Source organism: Artemia sp. Qi Xiang Cuo, chromosome 5, assembly GCF_049724085.1.
Source record: "Artemia sp. Qi Xiang Cuo chromosome 5, ASM4972408v1, whole genome shotgun sequence".
Lineage (NCBI taxonomy): Eukaryota > Metazoa > Arthropoda > Branchiopoda > Anostraca > Artemiidae > Artemia > Artemia sp. Qi Xiang Cuo.
This window is the reverse complement of record NC_142798.1, coordinates 9,348,351-9,372,665: the sequence shown is the minus strand read 5'-3', so window position 1 is coordinate 9,372,665 and position 24,315 is coordinate 9,348,351. Positions and strand designations below refer to the sequence as shown.

At 36.0% G+C, this 24,315-nt stretch overlaps 1 protein-coding gene across 1 annotated transcript in view; it reads left to right on the top strand.

The window, feature by feature from the left end:
* Positions 1-1,476, top strand: part of LOC148951783 (uncharacterized) — a 155,760-nt gene extending 154,284 nt beyond the window's left edge. Inside the window, exon 4 of the mRNA XM_089088715.1 lies at positions 906-1,476. Within this exon, the coding sequence (XP_088944841.1) occupies positions 906-1,157 (252 nt within the window). The 3' untranslated portion in view covers positions 1,158-1,476. The remainder of the gene's footprint in view (positions 1-905) is intronic.
* The last annotated feature ends 22,839 nt before the right edge of the window (positions 1,477-24,315 follow it).

Sequence of the window (24,315 nt, the reverse complement as noted above, 5' to 3'; positions counted from 1 at the left end):
GATTTTTTTAATTTTTTATCTTTAATAAATCCAAAATTATTAAAAATTGAAGGAATAATAAAATAAAAATTCAAAATAGGGGTAAAATCCTTTTTAATAGACAGTGTATCATAAATTTCACAAAAAATACTAGATATTTCGGTCACATATACAGTGACCGTCATTAGTAATTAAAGTTTTACTACTAATGACAGTCGCTGTATATGTGACCGAAATATCTGGTATTTTTTGTAAAATTTATTATACACTGTCTATTAAAATGGATTTTATCCCTACTTTGAACTTTTATTTTATCGTCATGGAAAGGCAGCGTGGTCTCCGAAATTATTTAAGGAATATTCACCAGATTATTTATATTAAACTGTAAATCCATATTCATTAGTTGTTGTTTTTTTTACAGTTATCTTGGTTATGACGGGTTTTTCTATATTATGAAAAAAAAAACATTTTGCTCAAAATAGGGAATATTTTCAGTATAGTACAAATTATGTCCTATTCTTATAAATATAAGGGGTGTCATCCCTACTAATATTAGTTTCTGCTCATCTCGAGTTTAACTAGACTATTTACTACAATTTCTATTTTTGGGCGGTTTCATTTATTTATTGATATATTTTGTGTAGAAAGTTTTTTTTAATCAATAGCCTACTATGTAAAGCCCAATCCGTATGCGTTTCGCGTTTTCATTTATGTTCATAGGTTCTTGAGGAAAAAACAAATCTACCTTTCATTTCATTTTAAAGCAAGTTTTTAATCTATTTTCATTTAAGATTATCAACATCAAAAATTTTTATCGTTCCAGTTTTATCTCTTTTTCGTGAAAATTGGCTGGAATAGCTTTATCCTACCCTTTGTCTGCTTCCAAAAAATAGCCATTGAATTATCGGATGCACTCCTTTTTTCAGATTACAGTGACACAAATGGCAGGAGTAACAGTGACAAATATACTCCCGTGCTTTCCACCTTCTGGAGTAAACAAGCCTTTGTGCAACCCTTCTGTTTACCCTGAACCAGAAAAACCGTCAACTGAAGCACAGCCATCGTCACCTAATAATCCATCAAGTACTATTCCAGGAGCATCAACTAAAAATCCATCATCGACAACACCGACAACACCACCAGGGACATCCAGTGACAGCAGCAAAATAAAAGAATAATTAAAACTGGCTTTTTAATATCTGCACACATAAACATGCTTAGCAACAATTTGTAAAGGCCTTGTGTAATTCTGGGAATGCGATTTATGTTAAAATATACATCCATGGTATTGAAAATCAAATGTTGTGTTTCTGTTCAGAATTTTAAGTGTTTAATTTGACTCAAAATTCAGTTGATTCATTTTAGTAGAAGTTAAGAGGAATTAATTGCACCTTGTGTGATGTTTCTTGGAAACTTAACTTGTTAATTTATGTTTATTATATTGCTTACTGATCCAAAGCGAAAAAATTGTTGTTGAAATAAATCCTTATGTTGCATTGGCAAATTTGAATTGATTAGGGTATATGCAGTATTTTTATTACTACATTAAATTACATGAAATCAAGCAAGTAGTATTGGACTATGAACCAGAACAAATACAGTAGCTTTAAAGAATACAAATCACTTTCAACTATTAAAAATGGCACAAGCCACTCCAATTTCCAATTGAATGAGCCCTTTTCGAAGTTTCTACGACAATTTCTTCGATACGAAGTGCCCATCTCTAAAGGAAAAAAATAATAGATAATACATTGTGCCAACATCTTTCTTATATGCCCTCAGGGCATAACTTAAAACCCTTGCCCCGAGGGTTGTGGGGGAGTTTCCCCCTCAAAAACCTATTTTCTATCTGGTAAACAACTACGCTGAACAAAATGGCTATCTCAAAATTTTGATTGGATGTGTTTGGGGAAATGGTGGGTGCGGAAGGGGTGTTAGTTGCCCTCCAATCACTTTTGACTATTAAAAAGGGCACTAGCCATTCCAATTTCCAATCGAATGAGCCCTTTTTCAAGTTTCTACGACAATTCCTTCGATACGAAGTACCTTGGTATGGAGAAAAAAAATTATACATTGTGCCCATCATTACGTATATATATATATATATATATATATATATATATATATATATATATATATATATATATATATATATATATATATATATATATATATATATATATATATATATATATATATATATATATATATATATATATATATATATATATATATATATATATATATAAGTATATATATTTTTCACTGGTGCGTAGTCCAGTCGGATCAGTTTCCAGGATACAATCTCCATGGAAAACATACTCACCCCGCATGCATCTCTCTATAAGTAAGTGCTGATCCATGCCGGTGCTCGGACCTATTTTTTCATCCCTAATTTTAAGAATTATATTCATCACGAGACGAGGAGTTGAAAATTTATGCCCAAAATCTAACAAAAATTCCATGTAAATTTTTTAATTGTTTTTACTGGCAATATCAAACAACGTCAATGCATGACTGGCCAGTTAAATTTTACAATAGTCCCCTCCATTTTAACACCCTCCCTTAGCCCAAACTTTTTTAGTAAATTCATAATCGGCAGTGATGCATTGACGATCGTGAAGTGAATCATAAAACTCTTGAATGGGTGGTAATTTTTCCCCACGTAGCCTCGAGGCGTAGTTGCTGTAAACACACGGATATCTGCCCTTACATGTTAATAAATCAGACATTTCATCATTTGCAAAGAGGTTTTTAAGGAAGTGGAAGCTATTGAAACCGTCGCTTTTTTGTACTTGGATGAGTTGACGAAGGAATTCGAGGAAAAACTATAGGAATCTAAAAAAAAGATTTTATTCGAGCACCTAATACAATTTTCAATCATTTTATATTTGAATTCTAAGAGCAGCAACTTTTCAGATGATTTAGGTTTAATGTTATAAGAAAAAGACCCTTCTACCCATGCGCCATCTTCTACTTCATCTTTCAACAAACGTGCTGACGCTGGTAACATGAATGTCAAATCATAGTTGGAATTGTGCATGTAAACCGGTAGAAAGTATTACCGTCTAAAATTTACATTAAAAGATTTATGTGCCATCCCCCGAAATTTACTCCCTTCTTATAAAGTAGTTTCTCCCTTCTCAACAAATTTTTTCTAGCAAACTAAGCACATATATTTATCTTAATTGCCGAATCGTATTCTGGTGATAGAGTCATTGGATAATTTGTATTGTGCAGCCGTGAAATTGACTTATTAGCTGTTTTATTAAGTGCAACCTTAGCTGCGCCTACATAATCTTCCCCACCCAATGTCTCAAATACATCTACAATTGCATGGCAGTACTCGATTCTCTTTGCGTGTCTGCATAAGAGATCGCAATAGCTTCATGCTCTTTAACGTGACTCGAGTTTGATAGATCCCGCACATTTATGAGTTTGGCTTCGATGTCTAATCCCACCTTGTTGCTCTGCAAGAACGAATTCTGAAAATTTTTGAATCGCAAGATGGCATTGTCACCTGAAACTGTCTCCCTTAGGAGGGGTGAGGGGGCTCCTCATATCCCTCTTCTTAGAGGCGAGAGTAAAACGCTACTAAAATATTTTTCATATACTTGGGCTTTCTTGAAAAAAAAAAACTATTGGAAAACACCACTCAAACCTCCTTCTTAAGGGCAACAGTAGAATACAGGATCTTAAAATCACGATATTTTCAAAACACTAATACTAGATAAAAGTATGCTGAAACTTCCATTTCCCTTAGGGCCGAGGAAGCTCTCAGAACTATCAATAAGGTTCGTATAGTAAACTAAAAGGAATACATAAGTAATTAAGGATCGGAGATATCATCAATATTCTTAATAGTTTCCAGAAGATTTAGTTTTTAGCGAAAAACCCTTAAAAGAATGGATCATTTTTAGGAAGGGGCAATAGCATTAACCCATTCCTCCCCCCCCCAAAAAAAACCATTCAGTTTCTCCTGCTAATAAATAACCTTTTCGAGAAATATCAATAAATTTACACTTATATTAAGATTAGCTGCTTACATGCTTAGGGCCGAAGGGGGCACATCATGGCCTTCCATGTTGGGCATAGAAGGGCTAGCAACTTCACTAGCATGGACGCAGGTCTTGAAGACTCAGCAACCTCACCTTCTTGCACGCAGAGGGCCCTGCATCGTGACCGTGTTGGGAGGGGGCATTCCTATCTTGTTTGGAGGGCGTAGAATAACCGTAAACTCGATCTCACACGGGGATGGCTGGCCCTGAAGGACCCATGTAGGTGGTATAGCTTCGTTCGCCCTCGCCTTATTCACTGGTGAGGGATATTGGTCCAAATTTTCCTGAAAAAGAAATTAAATTTTAGTTTTCCATGCAGTGAAAAACTGTAGTGAAAAAAATAATTCGCCCCTATCGCATCCCCTCTATATCGATGCAAGAAAACCAAAGTTTTCACTGGCCACGACAATAAGGAAAAGTAAAGAATTCGATCTACCTATGTATTTTATATTCCTCAATTAAATTATTTGCTCTTTCTTGCTATAATAAATGTTTTATACAAAGTTGTTTTAATATTTAAAACACGTTCCCCCTTCTTTATCATTGTCAGAAACCCTCCCTCTCAAACTTAAATTGTCATGCAAGCTATTTTTTCAAGAAAAAGCAATAAAAATATGCCATTATTCACCCGTCTGAGAATTTTAAGGCTCTCAATTCCAAGCCAATAATTCAAAATTCAGGCCACAATTGAGATACAGGGCTTATTTAACGGGTGATAAAATAAGCCTGGTAAGTGCTCCAAAATACCTTCTCAGGGTATACGTTACCCAGTCTCATTTTCCAAACCCCCTTTTTCAAGATATCGAAAAGTAGCTAAACTAGAATTTTATGAGAAATATATATCTTAGAATATGCTAGACAATCACTGTAGTTCAGGGTTACAACTAGGGAGGTAGGGTGGTCTCATTATTATTGGAAAAAGAAGCTTGTTTGCTTTTTTGAGCATAATTAATTAGAAAAACTTTTTCCACAAAATTAGTTTTTCAAAGAAAAGTAAAGAACTCCACTAAACAAAAATGAGAAAAAAATAAAATCAAATAATCTACCAAGCTCGAAACTACCACAAATCAGCATCGATAAATAAATGAAACCCAAAACGAACAGAAATTTCATTAAACAACTGAGTCAAACTCAAAACGAGCAGAAATTAACATAAGTTGGGCGCAAAACCCCTATGCCTTCCCAAGGCAAGAACTAAATTTGCACTTTACTGAAAAATAAATTTTTTTTTACTTTTATAACTTTAATAAATCAAATAATTTTAACATTTTGATTACTAAATATCAGTAAATGTATATTAAACTGACAATGCAAATTCACTTGTATTTTTTCAGTAAAGTGCAAATTTTGTTCTGGCCTTGGGAAGGCATAAGGCTTTTGTGCCCAACTTATGTTATTTTCTGCTCGTTTTGAGTTTGACTCAGTTATTTATTGGATTTTCAGCTCGTTTTGGGTTTCATTTATTTATCGATGCTGATTTGTGGTAGTTTCGAGCTTGGTAGATTATTTTATTTTATTTTTGCTCATTTCTTGTTTAATGGAGTTCTTTACTTTTATTTTAAAAACTTATTTTGTGGAAAATAGTTTTTTTAATTAATTTCTGTTCGTTTTATATTTACATAGCCTTTTCAGGGAAAAAGAAAACAACACTTTAAATCTTTTTGTTTTTTAAGACTTTATGGTTTGGCCTGCTATTTGTATGCTGGAGAAAAATTTTCAGCAATTTTTAACATCATACACCCTTTTGAAAATCTGGACACAAATAGTACTGTTTAACTTAGTTTTATACCTCCTCTAGTTGACCTGAAATGGAAAACTTGATACCATTCGCAAAAAAATTTGTTTTTTTTTTTGATAGCTTGGATACACTTACACTAGTTCGATTTGGTTAAATTTTAAGAGCAGAAGTAGTTTCGAAAGTTTGAACATAATACCCTCAGTCGTTCTTGGGATACTGCTGAGATGCCTAATTGGGAATTAGCATTATCACAGTGCATTTTGATTTAATCTTAAGGCAACATTTAGTTTTCAAACTTAATGGGCAAATGGGATTGTGGGAGTGGAAGGGGGATTAGTTGCCCTCCAACAACTTTCGACTATTAAAAAGAGCATCAGCCCTATCTATTTTCAATTGAATTAGCCCCTTTGGAAGTTCCCACGACAACTCCTTCGATAAGAGATTCCCTGGTCTAAACAACAACAACAACAAAAATATTACTAATCACTTTCGACTATTAAAAAGCGCACTAGCCCTATGAATTTCAAATCAAATGAGCCCTTTTCTGAAGTTTCTACGACAACGCCTTCTATAAGACCTTATATGCCCCCAAGGCATAGCTTAAAACCCTTGCCCTAAGGCCTGTGGCGGAGTATTCTCCTCAAAAACATATTTTATATCTGTAAATCAACAACGCTGAACAAAATGGTTATCTCAAATTTTTTTGGGGATGTTTTAGGGGGAAAATGGGCGTGGGGGGGGGGGGCTAGTTAACCTCCAATCACTTTCGACTATTAAAAAGAGCACTAGCCCTTTGAATTTCCAATTGAATGAGCTGTTTTTGAAGTTTCTACAACAACACCTTCTATAAAAACATTATATGCCCCCTGGGCATAACTTAAAACCCTTGCCCCCAGTGTTGTGGGGGATTGTCCTTCTTGAAAACTTACTTTCTATGTGGAAATCAACCACGCTGAACAACATGGCAATCTCAAAATTTTTATTGGATGTATTTGGGGGAAAGCGGGGCGCGGGGGGGGCTAGTTGCCCTCCATTCACTTTTGACTATTAAAAAGGGCACTAGCCCTGTGAATTTCCAATCGAATTAGCCTTTTTTGAAGTTTTTATGACAACGCCTTCTATAAAAACCGTTTATCCCCCCAGGGCATAACTTAAAACCCTTGACCTGAGGGTTGTGGGGGAGTGTCCTTCTCAAAAACCTATTTTCTATCTGGAAATCAACTAGCCTACGCTAAACAAAATGCCTATATCAAAATTTTGATTGCATGTGTTTGGGCGAATGAAGGACGTGGGGGGCTAGTTGCCCTCCAATCACTTTTGACTATTAAAAAGGGCACTAGCCCTTTGAATTTCCAATCAAATGAGCCCCTTTTGAAGTTTCTATGACAGCGCCTTCTATAAAAACTTTATATACCCCAGGACATAACTTAAAACCCTTGCCCTGAGGTTTGTTGGGGAGTGTCCTCCTCAAAAACATATTTTCTATCAGGAAATCAACTACGCTGAACAAAATGGCTATATCAAAATTTTGATTGGATGTGTTTAGGGGAATGATGGGCGTGGGGGAGGGGCTACTTCCCCTCCAATTACTTTCGACTATTAAGAAGGGGACTAGCCCTTGGAATTTCCAATTGAATAAGCGTGTTTTGAAGTTTCTACGACAAGGCCTTCTAGTAAACCTTATATGCCCCCAGGGCATAACTTAATACCATTGCCCTGAGGGTTGTGGGGGAGTGTCCTCCTAAAAAACATATTTTCTATTTGGAAATCAACTAGCCTGAACAAAATGGCTATCTCAAAATTCTGATTGGATGTGTTTGGGTAATGATGGGCGTGGGGGGCTAGTTACCCTCCAATCACTTTCAACTATTGAAAATGGAACTAGCCCTTTGAATTGCAAATTGAATGAGCCTGTTTTGAAGTTTCTACGACAACGCCTTCTATAGAACCTTATATGCCCCCAGTGCATAACTTAAAAGCTTTGCACTGAGGGTTGTGGGGGATTGTCCTCCTCAAAAACATATTTTCTATCTGAAAATCAACTACGCTGAACAAAATAGCTATCTCAAAGTTTTGATTGGATGTGTGTGGGGGAATGATGGGCGTGGGGGGCTAGTTACCCTCCAATCACTTTCAACTATTGAAAAGGGCACTAGCCCTTTGAATTGCAAATTGAATGAGCCTGTTTTGAAGTTTCTACGACAACGCCTTCTATAGAACCTTATATGCCCCCAGTGCATAACTTAAAAGCTTTGCCCTGAGGGTTGTGGGGGAGTTTCCTCCTCAAAAAAATGTTCTCTATCTGGAAATCAACTACGCCGAACAAAATGGCTATCTAAAAGTTTTTATTGTATTTGTTCGGGGAAATAACGGGAGTGGGGGGGGGGGCTATTTGCACTCCAATTACTTTTGAAGGTTAAATAGGGCACTATCCCTTTGAATTTCCAATGGAATGAGCCTGTTTTGAAGTTTCTAAGACAACGCCTTCTATAGAAACCTTATATGGCCCCCGGGCATAACTTAAAACCCTTTCCTTGAGGGTTATGGGGGAGTGTCCTCCTCAAAAACCTATTTTCTATCTGGAAATCAACTACGTTGAACAAATTGGCTGTCTTAAATTTTGATTGGATGTGTTTGGGGGAACGAGGGGCGTGGGGGGGGCTAGTCGCCCTCCAATCACTTTCGACTATTAAAAAGAGCACTAGCCCTCTGAATTTCCAATCGAATGAGGCTTTTTTGAAGTTTCTACGACAACAACTTCTATAAAAACCTTAAATACCCCCAGGGGATAACTTAAAACCCTTTCCCTGTGGGTTTTGGGGGAGTCTCCTCCTCAAAAACACATTTCTCATTTTGCAATCAACTACGCTGAACAAAATGGCTATCTCAAAATTTTGATTGGATGTGTTTGAGGGAAGGATTGGCGTGGGGGGGGGGGGGCTAGCTGCCCTCCAATCACTTTCGACTATTTAAAAGGGCACTAGCCCTTTAAATTTCCAATCGAATTATCCTTTTTTGAAGTTTTTATGACAACGCCTTCAATAAAAAGCTTATATGCCCCCTGGGCATAACTTAAAACCCATGCCCTGAGGGTTGTGGGGGTTGTCCTCCTCAAGAACATATTTTCTATCTGGAAATAAACTACGCTGAACAAAATGGCCATCTCAAAATTTTGATTGGATGTGTTTGGGGGAAGGATTGGCGTGGGGGGGGGCTAGCTGCCCTCCAATCACTTTCGACTATTTAAAAGGGCACTAGCCTTTTAAATTTCCAATCGAATTAGCCTTTTTTGAAGTTTTTATGACAACACCTTCTATAAAACCTTATATGCCCCCAAGGCATAACTTAAAACCCTTGCCCTGAGGGTTGTGGTGGAGTGTCCTTCTCAAAAACATATTTCCTATCTGGAAATCAACTAGCCAACGCTAAACAAAATGTCTATCTCAAAATTTTGATTGAATGTGTTTGGGGGAAGGATTGGAGTGGGGGGGGGGGCTAGCTGCCCTCCAATCGCTTTCGACTATTTAAGAAGGCACTAGCCCTTTAAATTTCCAATTGAATTAGCCTGTTTTGAAGTTTCTACGACAACGCCTTCTTATAAAAACCTTATATGCCCCCAGGGCATAAGTTAATACCCTTGCCCTGAGGGTTGTGGGGGAGTGTCCTCCTAAAAAACATATTTTCTATTTGGAAATCAACTAGCCTGAACAAAATGGCTATCTCAAAATTCTGATTGGATGTGTTTGGGTAATGATGGGCGTGGGGAGGCTAGTTACCCTCCAATCGCTTTCAACTATTAAAAAGGGCACTAGCCATTTGAAGTTTTTTTAGCCTTTTTTGAAGTTGTGAAGTTTTTGAAGCCCTTTTAGCCTTTTTTGAAGTTTTTATGACAACGCCTTCTATAAAACCTTATATGGCCCCAAGGCATAACTTAAAACCCTTGCCCTGGGGGTTGTGGGGGAGTGTCCTTCTCAAAAACATATTCCCTATCTGGAAATCAACTAGCCTACGCTAAACAAAATGGCTATATCAAAATTTTGATTGGATGTGTTTGGGTGAATGATGGACGTGGGCGGGGGGGGGGGCTAGTTGCCCTCCAATCACTTTCGACTATTAAAAAGGGCACTAGCCCTTTGAATTTCCAATCGAATTAGCCCCTTTGGAACTTACTATGACAACGCCTTCCATTGAAACTTTACATACCCCAGGAAATAACTTAAAACCCTTGCCCTTAGGGTTGTTAGGGAGTGTCCTCCTCAGAAACATATTTTCTATGTGGAAATCAACTACGTTGAACAAAATGGATACATCTAAATTTTGATTGGATGTATTTGGGGGAATGATTGGCCTGGGGGAGGGGCTAGTTCCCCTCCAATCACTTTCGACTATTAAGAAGGGAATTAGCCCTTTGATTTCCAATCGAATGAGCCTGTTTTGAAGTTTCTACGACAACGCCTTCTTATAAAAACCTTATATGTCCCCAGGGCATAACTTAAAACCATTGCCATTTGGGGTGTGGGGGAGTGTCCTCCTAAAAAACATATTTTCTATCTGGAAATCAACAAGCCTACGCTGAACAGAATGGCTATCTCAAAATTCTTTTAGGCTGTGTTTGGGGAATGATGGGTGTGGGGGGGTCTAGTTGCCCTCCAATCACTTTCGACTATTAACAAGGGCACTAACCCTTTGAATTTCCAATCGAATGAGCCTGTTTTGAAGTTTCTAAAACAACGCCTTCTATAAAAACCTTATATGGCCCCAGGGCATAACTTTAAACCCTTGCCCCGAGGGTTGTGGGGGAGTGTCCTCCTCAAAAAGATGTTTTCTATCTGGAAATCAGCTACATTAGAAGTGCTTTAGTAAAGGTTTTATCCTTGTATGGTATACCAGACAAATACATTAAAGTGATTAGTGCTATGTAAGAGAATAACACTGCTGCAGTTAAGGTAGGAAATAAGGTAAGCAGCTGGTTTTGTATTGAATCAAGAGTTAAGCATGGTTGTGTTCTATCCCCCCTTATATGGATTATTTTGATGGACTTTGTCTTAAGGAGCACAGGAAAGGCAATGGGAGACCACGGAATCAACTGGGGAGGAAAATGTCTCCTGGACTTAGATTCTGCTGATGATTTAAGCATCCTAGATGGAAATTTGAGCAAAATGAATGAAGTTTTAGAGGTTTTGCGAGTTCAAGGTGCTAGAATAGGTTTGAAAATTAATGTTAAAAAGACTAAGTCACTAAGGCTAGGAATAAGTGAAGATGAAAAGGTGAAGTTGGGTAATGAAACATTGATCTGGTGGACAGCTTCACTTACCTTATCTTCGTAGTATTGTCAGTAAAGAAGGTGGGAGCAGTGAAGATTTGAATAGTAGAAAAGTCAAGGCTCAGGGTGTTTTTTCACTGTTGAAAAAAGTTTGGAAAAATAGGAAGAAAAGTCTGCAAACCAAGATTAGAATATTAGAAGCTACAGTGATTACAATGGTCAAACATGGCTCTGAAGCATGGGCGCTCCAAAAAGCGGATGAAGATTTGCTAGATGTTTTCCAGAGAAATTGCTACAGGATTGTTCTGGGTACACGGCTGAATGATCGTATTTCAAACAATAGGCTATACCAAAAATGTGGTTCAATACCGCTCTCTAGGGCTATAACGATAGAAAGGTTGAAGTGGCTAGGGCACGTTTTGCAGATGAAGGATAACAGATTGCGGAAGATTATTCTTTTTGGCCAACCGTCTAGGGCTAAACGGAAACCAGGTCGTCCTCGTCTGGGGTGGGAGGACTTCATAAAGAAAGATTTAAATGAAATGGAAACTTCCTGGGCGGGCGTAAAAAGGGAGGCTTTGAATAGATTGGGATGGAGGAGGAGCGTGCGTAGCTGTGTTGGTCTCAGGCGGCTTGGTGCTGCGGTGAGTTGTTAGTAGTAGTAGTAGTAGTAGTAAATCAGCTACACTGACAAAATGCCTATCTCAAAGTTTTGATTGGATGTATTTGGGGGAATGATGGGCTTTGGGGGGGGCTAGTTGCCCTCCAATCACTTTCGACTATTAGAAAGGGTACTAGCCCTTTGAATTTCCAATCGAATGAGCCTGTTTTGAAGTTTCTACGACAGCGCCTTCTATAAAAACCTTATATGCACCCAGGGCATAACTTAAAACCCTTGCCCCGAGGGCTGTGGGGGAGTGTCCTCCTCAAAAACTTATTTTCAATCTGGAAATCAACTACGCTGAACAAAAAAGCTATATCCCAATTTTGATTGGATGTGTTTGGGGCAATGATTGGCGTGAGAGGGGGGCTAGTTGCCCCCCCCCCCCACCCCCATTGAATTTCCAATCGAATGAGCCGGTTTTGAAATTTCCACAACAAACCCTTCTATAAAAAACTTATATGCCCCCAGGGTACAACTTAAAACCCTTGCCCTGAGGGTTGTGGGTGAGTGTCTTCCTCAAAAACACATTTTCTATCTGCAAATCAACTATGCTGAACAAAATGGCTATCTCAAAATTTCGATTGGATGTGTTTTGGGGAATGATTGGCGTGAGGGGGGGCTAGTGTCCCTCCAATCACTTTCAACTATTAAAAAGGGCACTAGAACTCTCGATTTCTAATTTAATGAACCATTTTTGAAGTCTCTACGACGACCCCTTCTATATGAAGTGCCCTGTTTAAAAAAAAAAAAAAAAAATAAACTGTACATTGTGTCAACATTGATCTTAAATACCCTCAGGGTATAACTTAAAACCCATTCCCTGAAGGTTGTGGGGGAGTGTCCTACTCAAAAAGATATTTTCTATCTGGAAATCAACTACGATGAACAAAATGGCTATTTCAAAATTTTGATTGGATGTGTTTGGGGGAATGATGGGCGTAAGGGGGGCTAGTTGCCCTCCAATCACTTTCGACTATTAAAAAGGGCACTAGCCACTCCAATTTCCAATCGAATGAGCCATTTTCGAAGTTTCTACGACAACTCCTTCGATACGAGGTGCCTGGGTATGGAAAAAAAACACATTGTGCCCACATCGTTCTTTACTTAGGCAGCGCTAGCGCGCTGCCTATGATGAATCCACTCCTTTCATTAATAAAATACATTTAATATTTTTTAATATTTTAATATTATTATTAAGATTATTATTATTTAATATTATTAAAATTAATAATATTATTATTAATATTATTATTAATATTTTTCATTTTTTAATATTAAAAATACATTCTGGATATTTTCCAGAAGAAAGCAGCTGGTTTTAAGTGCGTCTATATTCAGGGATTATTTGGATCTGTCTGACTGCATGAATTTAGCAGATAACAGGATGCCCCCTCCTATATAATAGCCGCTATTGACTTTGCAATATAGCTTGCCCTTGTATAGCATGCCTTTTCACCATTAAGGGTTTAACCAAGCTTATGTCTTGTTTAGCAGCCAGCTAGAATATACTATGATCAGTGGAAGAGTACATCTAAATTACAGACAGGGGTAAAAGCGTATATTTTGCGAGAAAATAAGGTTATTCTATCACTGAGAGAAATATGCATTAGCAGGAGGGGGATGGGTTTTTTAGATAATTATATAATATAGAGAGTTATGTCAGCTCAAATTTGGGTATGCTTATCTTTTTGGTGGGGGAAGGGGTATATAGAAAAAGAGGGTTTGCAGGGGCTTTTTTTATTTTAACAACTGCTTGAAAGCACTTTTAATTAATTTTTGCGAGAAAATTAGGTTATTCCATCATTGTGAGAACCAAGAAATAGCAGGAGGTTTTTTTTAATGATATCCAATGTAGGGGGTTATGTCAGCTCAAATTTGGATATACAAACCTTATTTTTTGGTGGGGGAGGGTATAGAAAAACAGACTCACCAGTATATAAGCAGATGTTCAATCCCTTTTCAAATTTATATAGAAATCTGTTTTAGAATGATGCGTCAAGTTCAAAATCTTATGGAAGACTAATGAAATTCCTGTTTTAATTTCCGTTTTTACAGCCCCCAGGGACAATGGAAAAGCATTTATTTATAACTCATAAAGTTAACCCTCAGGTTTCTTTTCATTATCTGTCTAGTTTTGGGTTACGTGCAAGTTTGGCATAAAACTTGGCCTCAAAATTGTGTTAAGATTATTTAAAATTATTTAATTATTCTAGCTACCAAGTTTATTGTCAGCTGCTAATCGACTTTGTTTTTTCCAGGGAATGTTTGGAGCTTGAAGGAGGAGGTATGGTCCCTCACTAGATCCACTTCTGACCTTGCTTTTATGATTTGCTGTAGCTTAATTATTAAGCTTTAATATGATATAGCAAAAAACTTTTGGTACTTTTCAATTAGATGATACCAACGCGATATATTGTATAGGGAAGATGGTAAAGGAAACTAGTTAAACGGGTATCTGTCAATAGGGGATTGGATCGGAAACTGTGGCTTGTCATTGCGTTTACAATATTTTGCGTTTACAATTGTTTTTTTGGGGTTTAGGGGGGAAAAAGTTACCTAGGTTAGGGTAGTTTACGTGTTTAATATATGCTATGTTTTCCCCCTACCCCCCTAATGTACGAATATATAGCCCAAATTTGTTTCTAAACTATTATATTTTCATGACATTTTGTTTTATTTCATTAGCATTAACCAAACTTGACTTTTCGCGTGGGTACCAGCTAATTATAAAGAACCAAGACTTTTAAAAATGCCAAAATAGATGATTTTAGTCATACTTATTTCTAGGATTTTCTTTTTTGGAGGAAGGGAGGAGGTTGATTTTTTGTTTTTTGTTGAGATTTTTTCGCAAACGTGCATATTACAAAGTAAAATTTAAGGATCGTGAAATCAGCAGAAATACCAACCAAGTAATTATTTTAGTTGTATTAGTTTAAATATTTGACTATATCCTTGTCTCAGCAAAGAGGCAAAATTTTTAAAAACTTGTATTTGATTATCTCATTAAAACATTCCTCAGTACTACAGACAATAAAAATCAGACCAACATCAATAAATAAATGTGATAAAAGGAAGTGACTAAATTTAATTTAGCTGCGAGTCTACATTCATGCCGACCATATAATTTCCCTTTGAGAAAAAAATTTATAAAATAATGGAACTGAAAAATCACTGCGAAACACCAAACTTCCTAATCAAATGTTATGGTATTATTCAAATAAAACTTATTTTTACCTTGATTATCGTTATAAATTCATTCTTAGTTTTCCTTTATATTCTCAAGCCAATGTCATCTTTGCCTTATACATTATTACAATCAGACCAATAATTTTACTTTTTTGTCTTTATCTCTTCAACGTATTTTATTCTTCCTTATCCTCTATACGCTGAATTCGTCTTATTTCTTTTCCTATTCTCAAGGCTGTGAATACCGATGCCACTCGAGTGCCTCCTCATAAAAAATCTAATATTTGTTTGTCGCTTATTTTTCTCTTGGTTTAAGTGTCCTCTAGAGGAGCTGCGTCGTGGCCCGGCTTTGTCTAGTGGTTGAGATAGGAGATTATCGTACAGTCTAGATATATGCACTGTGTACCGTAGAATCCAGAACACACTCGAGAAGTTTGCTCTGTTGAATCAGCTTAGTTCTGGGTTGCCACCGAAGTTACGTTCGTACCATTTTTGGTACGTTTTAAATATATCGGTGTTTTACGTTACGGTCTTAAAAACGTTACATTTTTGTTACGTTTTTGAATTTATGTTACGCTTTTGAATAATGAGTAAGTCTCATATTTTCTGAGTAATCTATTTTTTCCCCCGTGAAAAAATCTGCTGTTCCCATTTTAATTACACTGACATGAGTATCGACATTCTTTCACATCGCGGACATTTAATCTTATCACACAATCACTCAGTCATTAGGATGAGAAAATACCTGCTTCGCTGACTCGCATAGTAAGTTAAGATAACATTCTCTCTCATGAGCATACAACTATCATTTGTTTAGTGACAAGTGACAACAGTCAGTTAGTCACCTCAGCAAATTTCAATTTCATCAGTGACTTTGAATCTTGTTCCGTCAAAAGTCACACTAAAATTATATGGAGAAGGAGCTAGTTTCATTAGTTAATGCTTATGAAATAAAACAAAATATGATGAAAATATAAAAGTTTAGGACCAAATTTGGGCTATATATTTGCACATTAGGGTGGGGGGGGGTATATTTGCACATAGTATATATCAAATACGTAATCTAATCTAGGTACTTTCCCCCCCTTAACCCCAAAAAACAATAGTTTAAATATAGTAAACGCAATGACAACCCACGCTTTGCGATCCAATTCTCTACTGACCCGTTTGACCAGTTTCCTTTAGCATTCATCTTGCGTGTGTATCAGCTAATTGACAAGTACCGGTGATATATGTATTATTCTTTCCATAAAAACCTCATCCCCCCTTCTGAATGGTTTGACATAATATCAGGTTATTTACAAAAGTTGGTATTGACAAAATATATGAAACTGTAAAAATGAGCCATTTTTTGGTTATATCTAAGCATTGAGGAGGGGGGTGGGTTAGTTGAGCCGGAATTTTAGATTTTATGCTAAACTTTTTCCAAATATCATGGTTACCTTTTTGACATTATACCCCCCTCCCCATCTATGATCCCATATATAACAGTTTAAATACAGGAAATCTGTTTGCTTAACCTGGGTTGTAAAGTAAGTATCTGGAAAGTCGACGTGGTAATATAAAATAGCACATAGAGAATTGATGGTTGTTATTTTTTTTTTAAATATATTCAGCTTGATGTATCACGGACAATTAGGGGGGGGGGGTGTATTTTAATAAAAGGGGCCATTATATTTGGAAATAGTATAAAATAAATAATTTAATGGTACTGCTTGTGTGTTTAGCATGTTTTCTTCAGAAAAGAACTATCAATAAAAATTTGGCTTTAGAAAAGACAACTATGCCCATTTTTATGAAGAAGATAAACAGTCGTGTATCTGTATAGGCTTACAGTTTACTTAAAAACTGATTCATAGGGACCATGCAGGCTGGTTAGGGTCCAAATCCCCTGAAAATGTAAATTTCTCGCCATTTCCTTATTAAATTATAGGTTTTTTATTATCCCCCTTATTTTTTTTAAATTAAATCCTTTCCAGTTCATTTTTATTAACTCACTGATCTTTTTTTTCCATCCTCCTTTTATTTCTTTGTCACACAATTTTTTTTTAATTTGTGAACTATTTTTCAACCACTTCCGAATGTTCAGTTACTTCCCACGTTTTTCAGTATAGCACAATGGTAAGAGCATATCCCGAGGCTGTGTCAACTTAGATTGCAATCTTGGAAGAGATATTATATTTTTTTTAAATTTGAAAATTAAAAATGTGAAAATATTAGATATAAGTGAAAATTTGGGGCAAAAATTCGATTCGTTTTTTCATAATTTGAACTATTTCAATTGTTTTCCTCAACTGATCGACTTTTTCCGTTTATGCATTCAAAACCTAGATACATTTCGTGTTTATGCTATGTAAAACCAATGCTTTTTGTGCCCCTCATGTTCGTTTATATTCATATATTCTTGTGAAAAAAATAATAATTCTCTACTTTTTGGCTCATTTTGAAAATGATTTTAAGTTTTTTTTTATTGTTTGACCTCCTCCCCTAAAAATTCTTTGTACGTGATTGGACTTGTGAGACCCATCAAAACAGCTTTAGGGTAACATTCTTGGGAATGAATTGTGTGAACTCTTCTTTTATTTCTTACTTTCTTTTGGTTGGGAGTTACGATTCAAATTACAAATGGAAAAATGCATATTATGCAAAATAACTTTTGTTTTGTATACGAACTGAAGACAATGATTGAAATATTTTTTGTTCGATAAAATAAAAATACAACAAAAACTCTGTCACTCGGGATTGCTTAAATATTCATGTTGGAGCGATGCAAATTTGAAGCTAGAGGAGATGAGACTGAGACCTAGCCAATCTGTAATATTAGACGGGTAGGGAGCGATTAAGATGATTTTTGGGTCTTTTTAAGAAGCTGGATTTATTAAGATCGTTTTTACTGAAATTTAACAATAAATAAAAAAAAAAATCTAGTTGGTTTTATTCTTTTTTTCAAAACTCTAAAGTGTCCTGTTTTTATTGATTTGCCTTTTATTTTGTCCGTATTACTTATCAACCTTTGGTTTAAAACACTAATAATGGCAATTAAAAACAACAACAACAAGATAAGCAAAATAGTAGCCTGGGGTTTTATATATGCATCGAGGGGGGGTGTCTTTCTGTTGTGCAGGTAAACTGGAAGCAGCACTTACAGCTGAATAAATAAGAATTTCCTGAAGGTAAAGAAGCATGAATTTTTATTATTGTATACTTTTTAGGCACCTTTTAAAAGTTGGAAGGAGGATTTTTAATGAGATTACGTAATAATATATTTTTCAAATTATACAGGCAACGAAATGTCCCCTCTCCCCTTTAAGTACCGCTCTTGATAGCGAAATTAAGGCACCCTGCCTTGAAAAGAGACTTCACTATCAAAAATTACGAAAAAGTTACGTTTTTAAGAGTTGGACGTTAAGAAATTTTTTGGTATGGTGGTAACCCTGGCTCAATTTTCAACCAGACTTCGTCCAGTTAAGATCAGTGTTGAAAGAGACTATAGTTTGAACTATTCAGATAGTGATGTCAGTGTTACGAAGTTAAATTTATCTGAATACATTCGGACAGGTAGTTTCGATTGCATCATAGCCTAGCTATTGCGTGCTTTCAAGTGTTAATGACAAAAACTGCGGATAATAGCAGCAGGACAATCATTTATCTAGAGAGGAGAATTGGCAAATTAGGAAAGGAATGTTCGAGATTTAAGCTGTTTGCCGTGGCTCAATTAAAGGCCGATTAAGCAAATTGCACGTTTCGCTCTACGTGGGTAAAATAAGAAGCTTTCAAGGTGAGCATATTCTTTTGTGTACCTTAAATTTGTTGGCATGGTTCCATTAGAGATGACAAAAAAACGAAAGAAGCAACAAGAACTTGACAGTTCAAACATTTCAAATGCTTCTTCAGGGACATCGGTTGAAGAATTGTCAATCAAATCGTTAGCTGACAACATAGCTATAATTTTAGCAACAGTGAAGGACAACTCAACTGCTGTACAAGGTCTAACTGATAGTATGAAAACAGTGGAAAACCGATTACTGGAAGTGAAAAAATCTGTGATGGATTCAAATAAGGAAATAGGTGAATTAAAGGCGCGAATTTCTGCCATAGAAGATGAGGCTTCAAATCTGAAGTTGCAAATTTCGGTTTTGGCTAATGAAAATGTGAGGTTAACAACCGAGTTGTCTGCAGTTAAGCATAATCTCCAGCAAGTAGAAAGTAAAGAAACTCGCAAGAACGTGATTTTATGGAATGATTCGGCAAGCGATGTGGAATCAGCCAAAAATGTGTTTGAGAAGGTTGTTAAAGACGGGTTGGAATATGAACAGAACTGCGATTATTCGGTTTTGGAATATGAAAAGGAGAAAAATTTATGAAGATTGATGTACATAGTACAAGTAGGGAAGGGGGTACCAGTCGTGACACCACACCATATATGGGCATGTTTTATGGTTTTTCTCACTGAGGATGAAAAAAAATGGTTTTTCTCACTGTTTGATGGATGTAAACACAAGTTCACATCAACAATTGATGGATGTTTCTTGAATGTCAACAGCAATTTATGTATGTTTTCATGTTTTTTTCTAACTTTGATGGTTATTTTCTTGGATGTCAACAACAATTACTGGGTGTTTCTTGGATGTCAACAGCAATTTATGTATGTTTTTATGGTTTTTCTCACTTTGATGGTTGTTTCTTGAATGTCAATAACAATTTATGTATGTTTTCATGGGTTTTCTCACTTTGATGGTTGTTTTCTTGGATGTCAACAATAATTGCTGGGTACAGCAATTTATGTATGTTTTTATGGTTTTTCTCACTGTTTGATGGATGTTTCTTGGATGTCAGTAACAATTTATGTATGTTTTCATGGTTTTTCTTACTTTGATGATTGTTTTCTTGGATGTCAACAACAATTGCTGGGTGTTTCTTGGATGTCAACACCAATTTATGTATGTTTTTATGGTTTTTCTCGCTGAAAATGTTTTTTCATGGTATTTTTCACTGTTTGATGGATTTCAAAATAACTTCAACAACATTGCTGAATGTAGACATCTGGTTATTGGATGATGGTTATGGGTATTGGTCAATTTATTTATTGTTTTTTCCGGTGGTTAAAATAAGTTCAACAACAACTTGGATGTAGACATCTGGTTATTGAATGATGGTTATGTGTGTTGCTCAATTTATTTGTTGTTTTCTTGGATGTTAACATAAGTTCACGACAACAATTGCCGGATTATCGAGTTTAACGGGTCAATGACACCTCTTTCAAGGTCAATTTGTTTATTGTTTCCAAGCGTATTGAACGAGCCTAACGAGACAGGGTCATGTGTCTCTTTCTAAGCCAATCAGGAAGTCGGAAATATTAAAGGGATAGGATTGCAGTGAATATAAGAAAGGATTTTTGCTATAGTTGTTATTAGTGTGTGAATAGAAGTTCACTAAGTCTATAATTAGCAGTGTGATAACATGAGCGAACAAATTGAGTTAGAAATATCCTTTTATTGCAACTGTTCTATATGTAAAGAACATTATCATGATTTTGAACATTCTCATGAACCTACTACACGTTTAGACAATGTGGACGCAGGGATAGAGGAGAAAAATCTGGAGGAAATAAGGAGAAAAATCATACATGATAAGGAGAGAAATTTATACAGATTGCAAGCAAACTCGTAAAAAACATGGTTTGATATGACAGAAAAGGAAGATCAAAAGAAGAGACTGGGAAAAGAGTGCTTTCTCTACAGAGATACCTCAAAATATAGTATAAAAGACAATGATGAAAACTCGAAAAAAAACGTGCATAGTGCAAGATATAACAGTGAATATTATAATGAATATGATCGAAGAGAAGGGTAAAACTGGCCCTTTAAGAGACAGCATAATAGTTTATTCAATAGAATGGATTTTAAACATCAAAAATCGTTCAGAAAGAGTTCTCATATATCATTTTACAATAAATCTCATTATTGATTTGATTGATAAGTTATGTATCGTAACCTTGCAATAAATTTGTTTGTACTATATTAATTTTCTCCTACTTGATAAGCCTAGAGTGCGAATACCAACAGAGTCTTCTGTACATGAATAGTTCAGATTGAATAGATCATCATATAGAGTGTTATCAATCCCCAGTAAAGTTTACTATCAAAGATAAAAAATAAATCATTCTTCTAATCTTTATTCCTTTGATATATAAATATTTACAATATTTTTATATACACGATCTCGGATTCAATTACTTGAACCTCATCTTCTTCAATTACCATTAAATCTACCAGAGGGGGTGGTATACATTCAATCTCGGGTTCAAGTAATTGAACCCCGTCTTCTTCAATTACCATTATATCTATAAAAGGGGGCATCTCCTGAAATAAATCCTCTCGTATTCTTAAGGGAAAACTAACAGCCAACCGCTCATCAACCTCTATACAGGCTCAGCCCGAAGGTCCCCACCGTACCAAGTCCTCAGGTGTATATGATAGTCCATCATCTGCATTATGAAATTCTAGCACGTCGTCATCATCATCTATACTTTCAATCTCGGCTTTATTCAAAAGAAGCTCCTCCCTTTCCGTGAGCACCCACTCGTTCCATATATCCTAGAAAGGTCGAGAACACTATGATTAAAAAATCTCAGTGGAATGGTATGGTCTTCTTTAATATACTGAGGGGTGTTCTATAAATGTAATAAACAGGGTTACTTAATATTTTTCATTATATCCATTATTTTCATGTCTAAAATTCATCAATTAGCCGGATCTGGTTTTTTTTACATACGGAACGAGATTTAATGTCCTCGATAAAAGCCTGTATGAGATTTAATGTCTATGATAAAACCTGGAAAAAACCTGGTAAATTTCTACCAAATCATATTATTGACTTAAGCATAAAGTGAATATACCACTCGACCTAACCTAACCTAATCCTGAATTGGCATATATCGGGGGGGGGATGAAATTCATGTCCGATAGAGATGATTGTTATATTAGTAATCAGCATAAAAATAGGCATCGAATGGTGTATTCACTTTATTCCTAACTCAATAATATAATTTGGTAGAACTTTACCTCAACTTCCGTTAAACCACCCTCAAGTCGTATTAACACTTTGCGTTTCAAGAAAACTGTAAGATTTTAAATATCCTAACATAAAATATGTTCTTGTATTCAAGATAGGCTACATGCCAAAATTCACTTCTTCTCCTTTATTTCTACGTTTGTTTTGACTTTTAAAAGCATTGTTTCTAGTTTTATTTTCAATCAATAACAGCGTCGGTGATTTTTGGTATAAAAGCAATGAATGGGCCACAGAGTCTGGTAAAAATTTTCAGGAAAACTGTTTTTCATTTTATGTTCTGGCTTTGGAGACGAGTAACTTTCAGTTTTAAGAGTTCAGAGATCGGATCAACAAGAACGAGATGCAATTCCGGACAGAAAGACTAGATATTGTAAAAGATTACCATAAAGTAATATTTTCAAGAGGTTCAGAATCTGACGTAGGTTCATGATAGTTTTGTGTGTTTTGCTTATACGTCCATTTTACAATCTGGATGTACGCTAATGTATTTTGATCACATTCGGCATCCCCCCCCCCAATTTTCTATGAAAGTCTCAATTTGATATCCCTAACTATCGTGAGATACTGCAAACATCCCATTTTAACAACCAAGATGCATATGGTGTCCTTTGATTAAATCCTGAAAGTTTTAACTCAATATTCTTAGCAATTCATGAGATATTACAGCTACACCCAAAGATAACTGGAAGGGACACAGAGTCTTAAGGTTCAACATTACTTTCAACATTCTCTGAATGTTTCAACTTTATGTCTTTTCCTAAATGCTCATAAACAAATAAAAATTGGATCCATATAGTGTCTTTAGATTTTGTTTAACATCCCTCTTAGCATTTTCTCAAATTTTCAACTCAATACACATGACCTAAGGTAGTTCCTAAGGTAATACGTCATTATAAGATAACTTCGATGCACAACTTGTTGCCTTTTGATTTATTGCAAAATGCCCCACAACATTCCTGGAAATTTTTAACTTAATAGCCTTAAATTTTTAAGATATTAGGAATAAGCCCAATTGGCAACCTGAATGCACGAAGCCACTTTGACAAGCAGGATGCAGCTAAACCCTTTCGATTTAGTCCAATAATTCTAGTTTGTAGTAGTAGAAATACCAGTAGTGTTTTCAGTCACAATCGTAGTAGTAGTGTGGTAGCAGTAATAGTATAAGTAGTAGTAGTTATTGTTGTTGTATTTGTGGTCATAGTTGGAAGTAGTAGCAATTGTAGTCACCAGTCGCCATATTCAAAAAAACAATTTGTCAAACTCGTATTCGCAAGTAGTCTTACTCGCAGTTGCAAGCAGTAATAGTTGAAAGGAGTAGTCAATATGCTTTCATATTCCCAGTCTCAAGAAGTTGCGGTCATAGTTAAATGTTTTCAAAGTCGCAAGTAGCCACAACCACAAGTATTCTTAGTTTTAGGTAGTCACAAGTTGTCCTTGTCACAATTAGTCGTGGTTGCAAGTTGTTGCAGTTGCAAATAATCATAGTCATGAGTAGTCAAAATGGCAAATAGCTATAGTCACAATCGCAGGTAGCCTTATTCACAGTCACAAGTAGTTACGGTCACAAGTAGTCAAAATTAAAAGTAGTTGAAATTACCAGTATTCACGGCATTGGTCGAAAGTAGTCACAGTCAAAAGCAGTTGTAATTGCAGTCGCAAGTAGTCGCAGTCACGAATTGTCCCAATCCCAGTCACAAGTATTCGTAGTCGAAGTCGCAAGTAGTCACACTTGCAAGCTTATGCACGTAGTCATAGTCGCTGTCACAATTGGTCACAGTCGCAGCCACAGTAAAAGTAGTAATTGTTGTCCTAAAAGTTAGAAGGCACTTTTATTAGGCACTATAATGATATCTCGAACATGTCCTTTCTATTATCTGGATATACATAGTCTTATGACTTAATTTAACATCCCTTCAACATTATATGAAGTTTTACCTTATTACTTTTAGTCCTTTCTGACCCACCCAGAATAAAACATCCTCTTTCTACCCAATGATAAATCCTGCAAGTAAATAATGGGAAGATTGCATAATTTGCAGTTCTTTCCCTCAGGACTGTGAGGGGTATGCCATCCCCAGGAACAGAATTATTAGACCTTTTGACTATTTTGAAAAAAGGGGCTATCACAGAATTTTTATCAGTATTGAAGCGGGGCTGAGCATTGAGCTCATGAAATACTGCTTATGGGTTCTTTTGAGAACCAGCATGCACATAGTGGGTTTCGATTTTGTTAGACATCCCCCACAACACTTTCTGAGAGTAGTCGTAAGCAAAAGCAGTAATATTAGTAAGTAGTCACAGTCACAGTTGCAGCCGCAACCAGTTGCAGTTGCAGCCACAATAGTAGGCTATT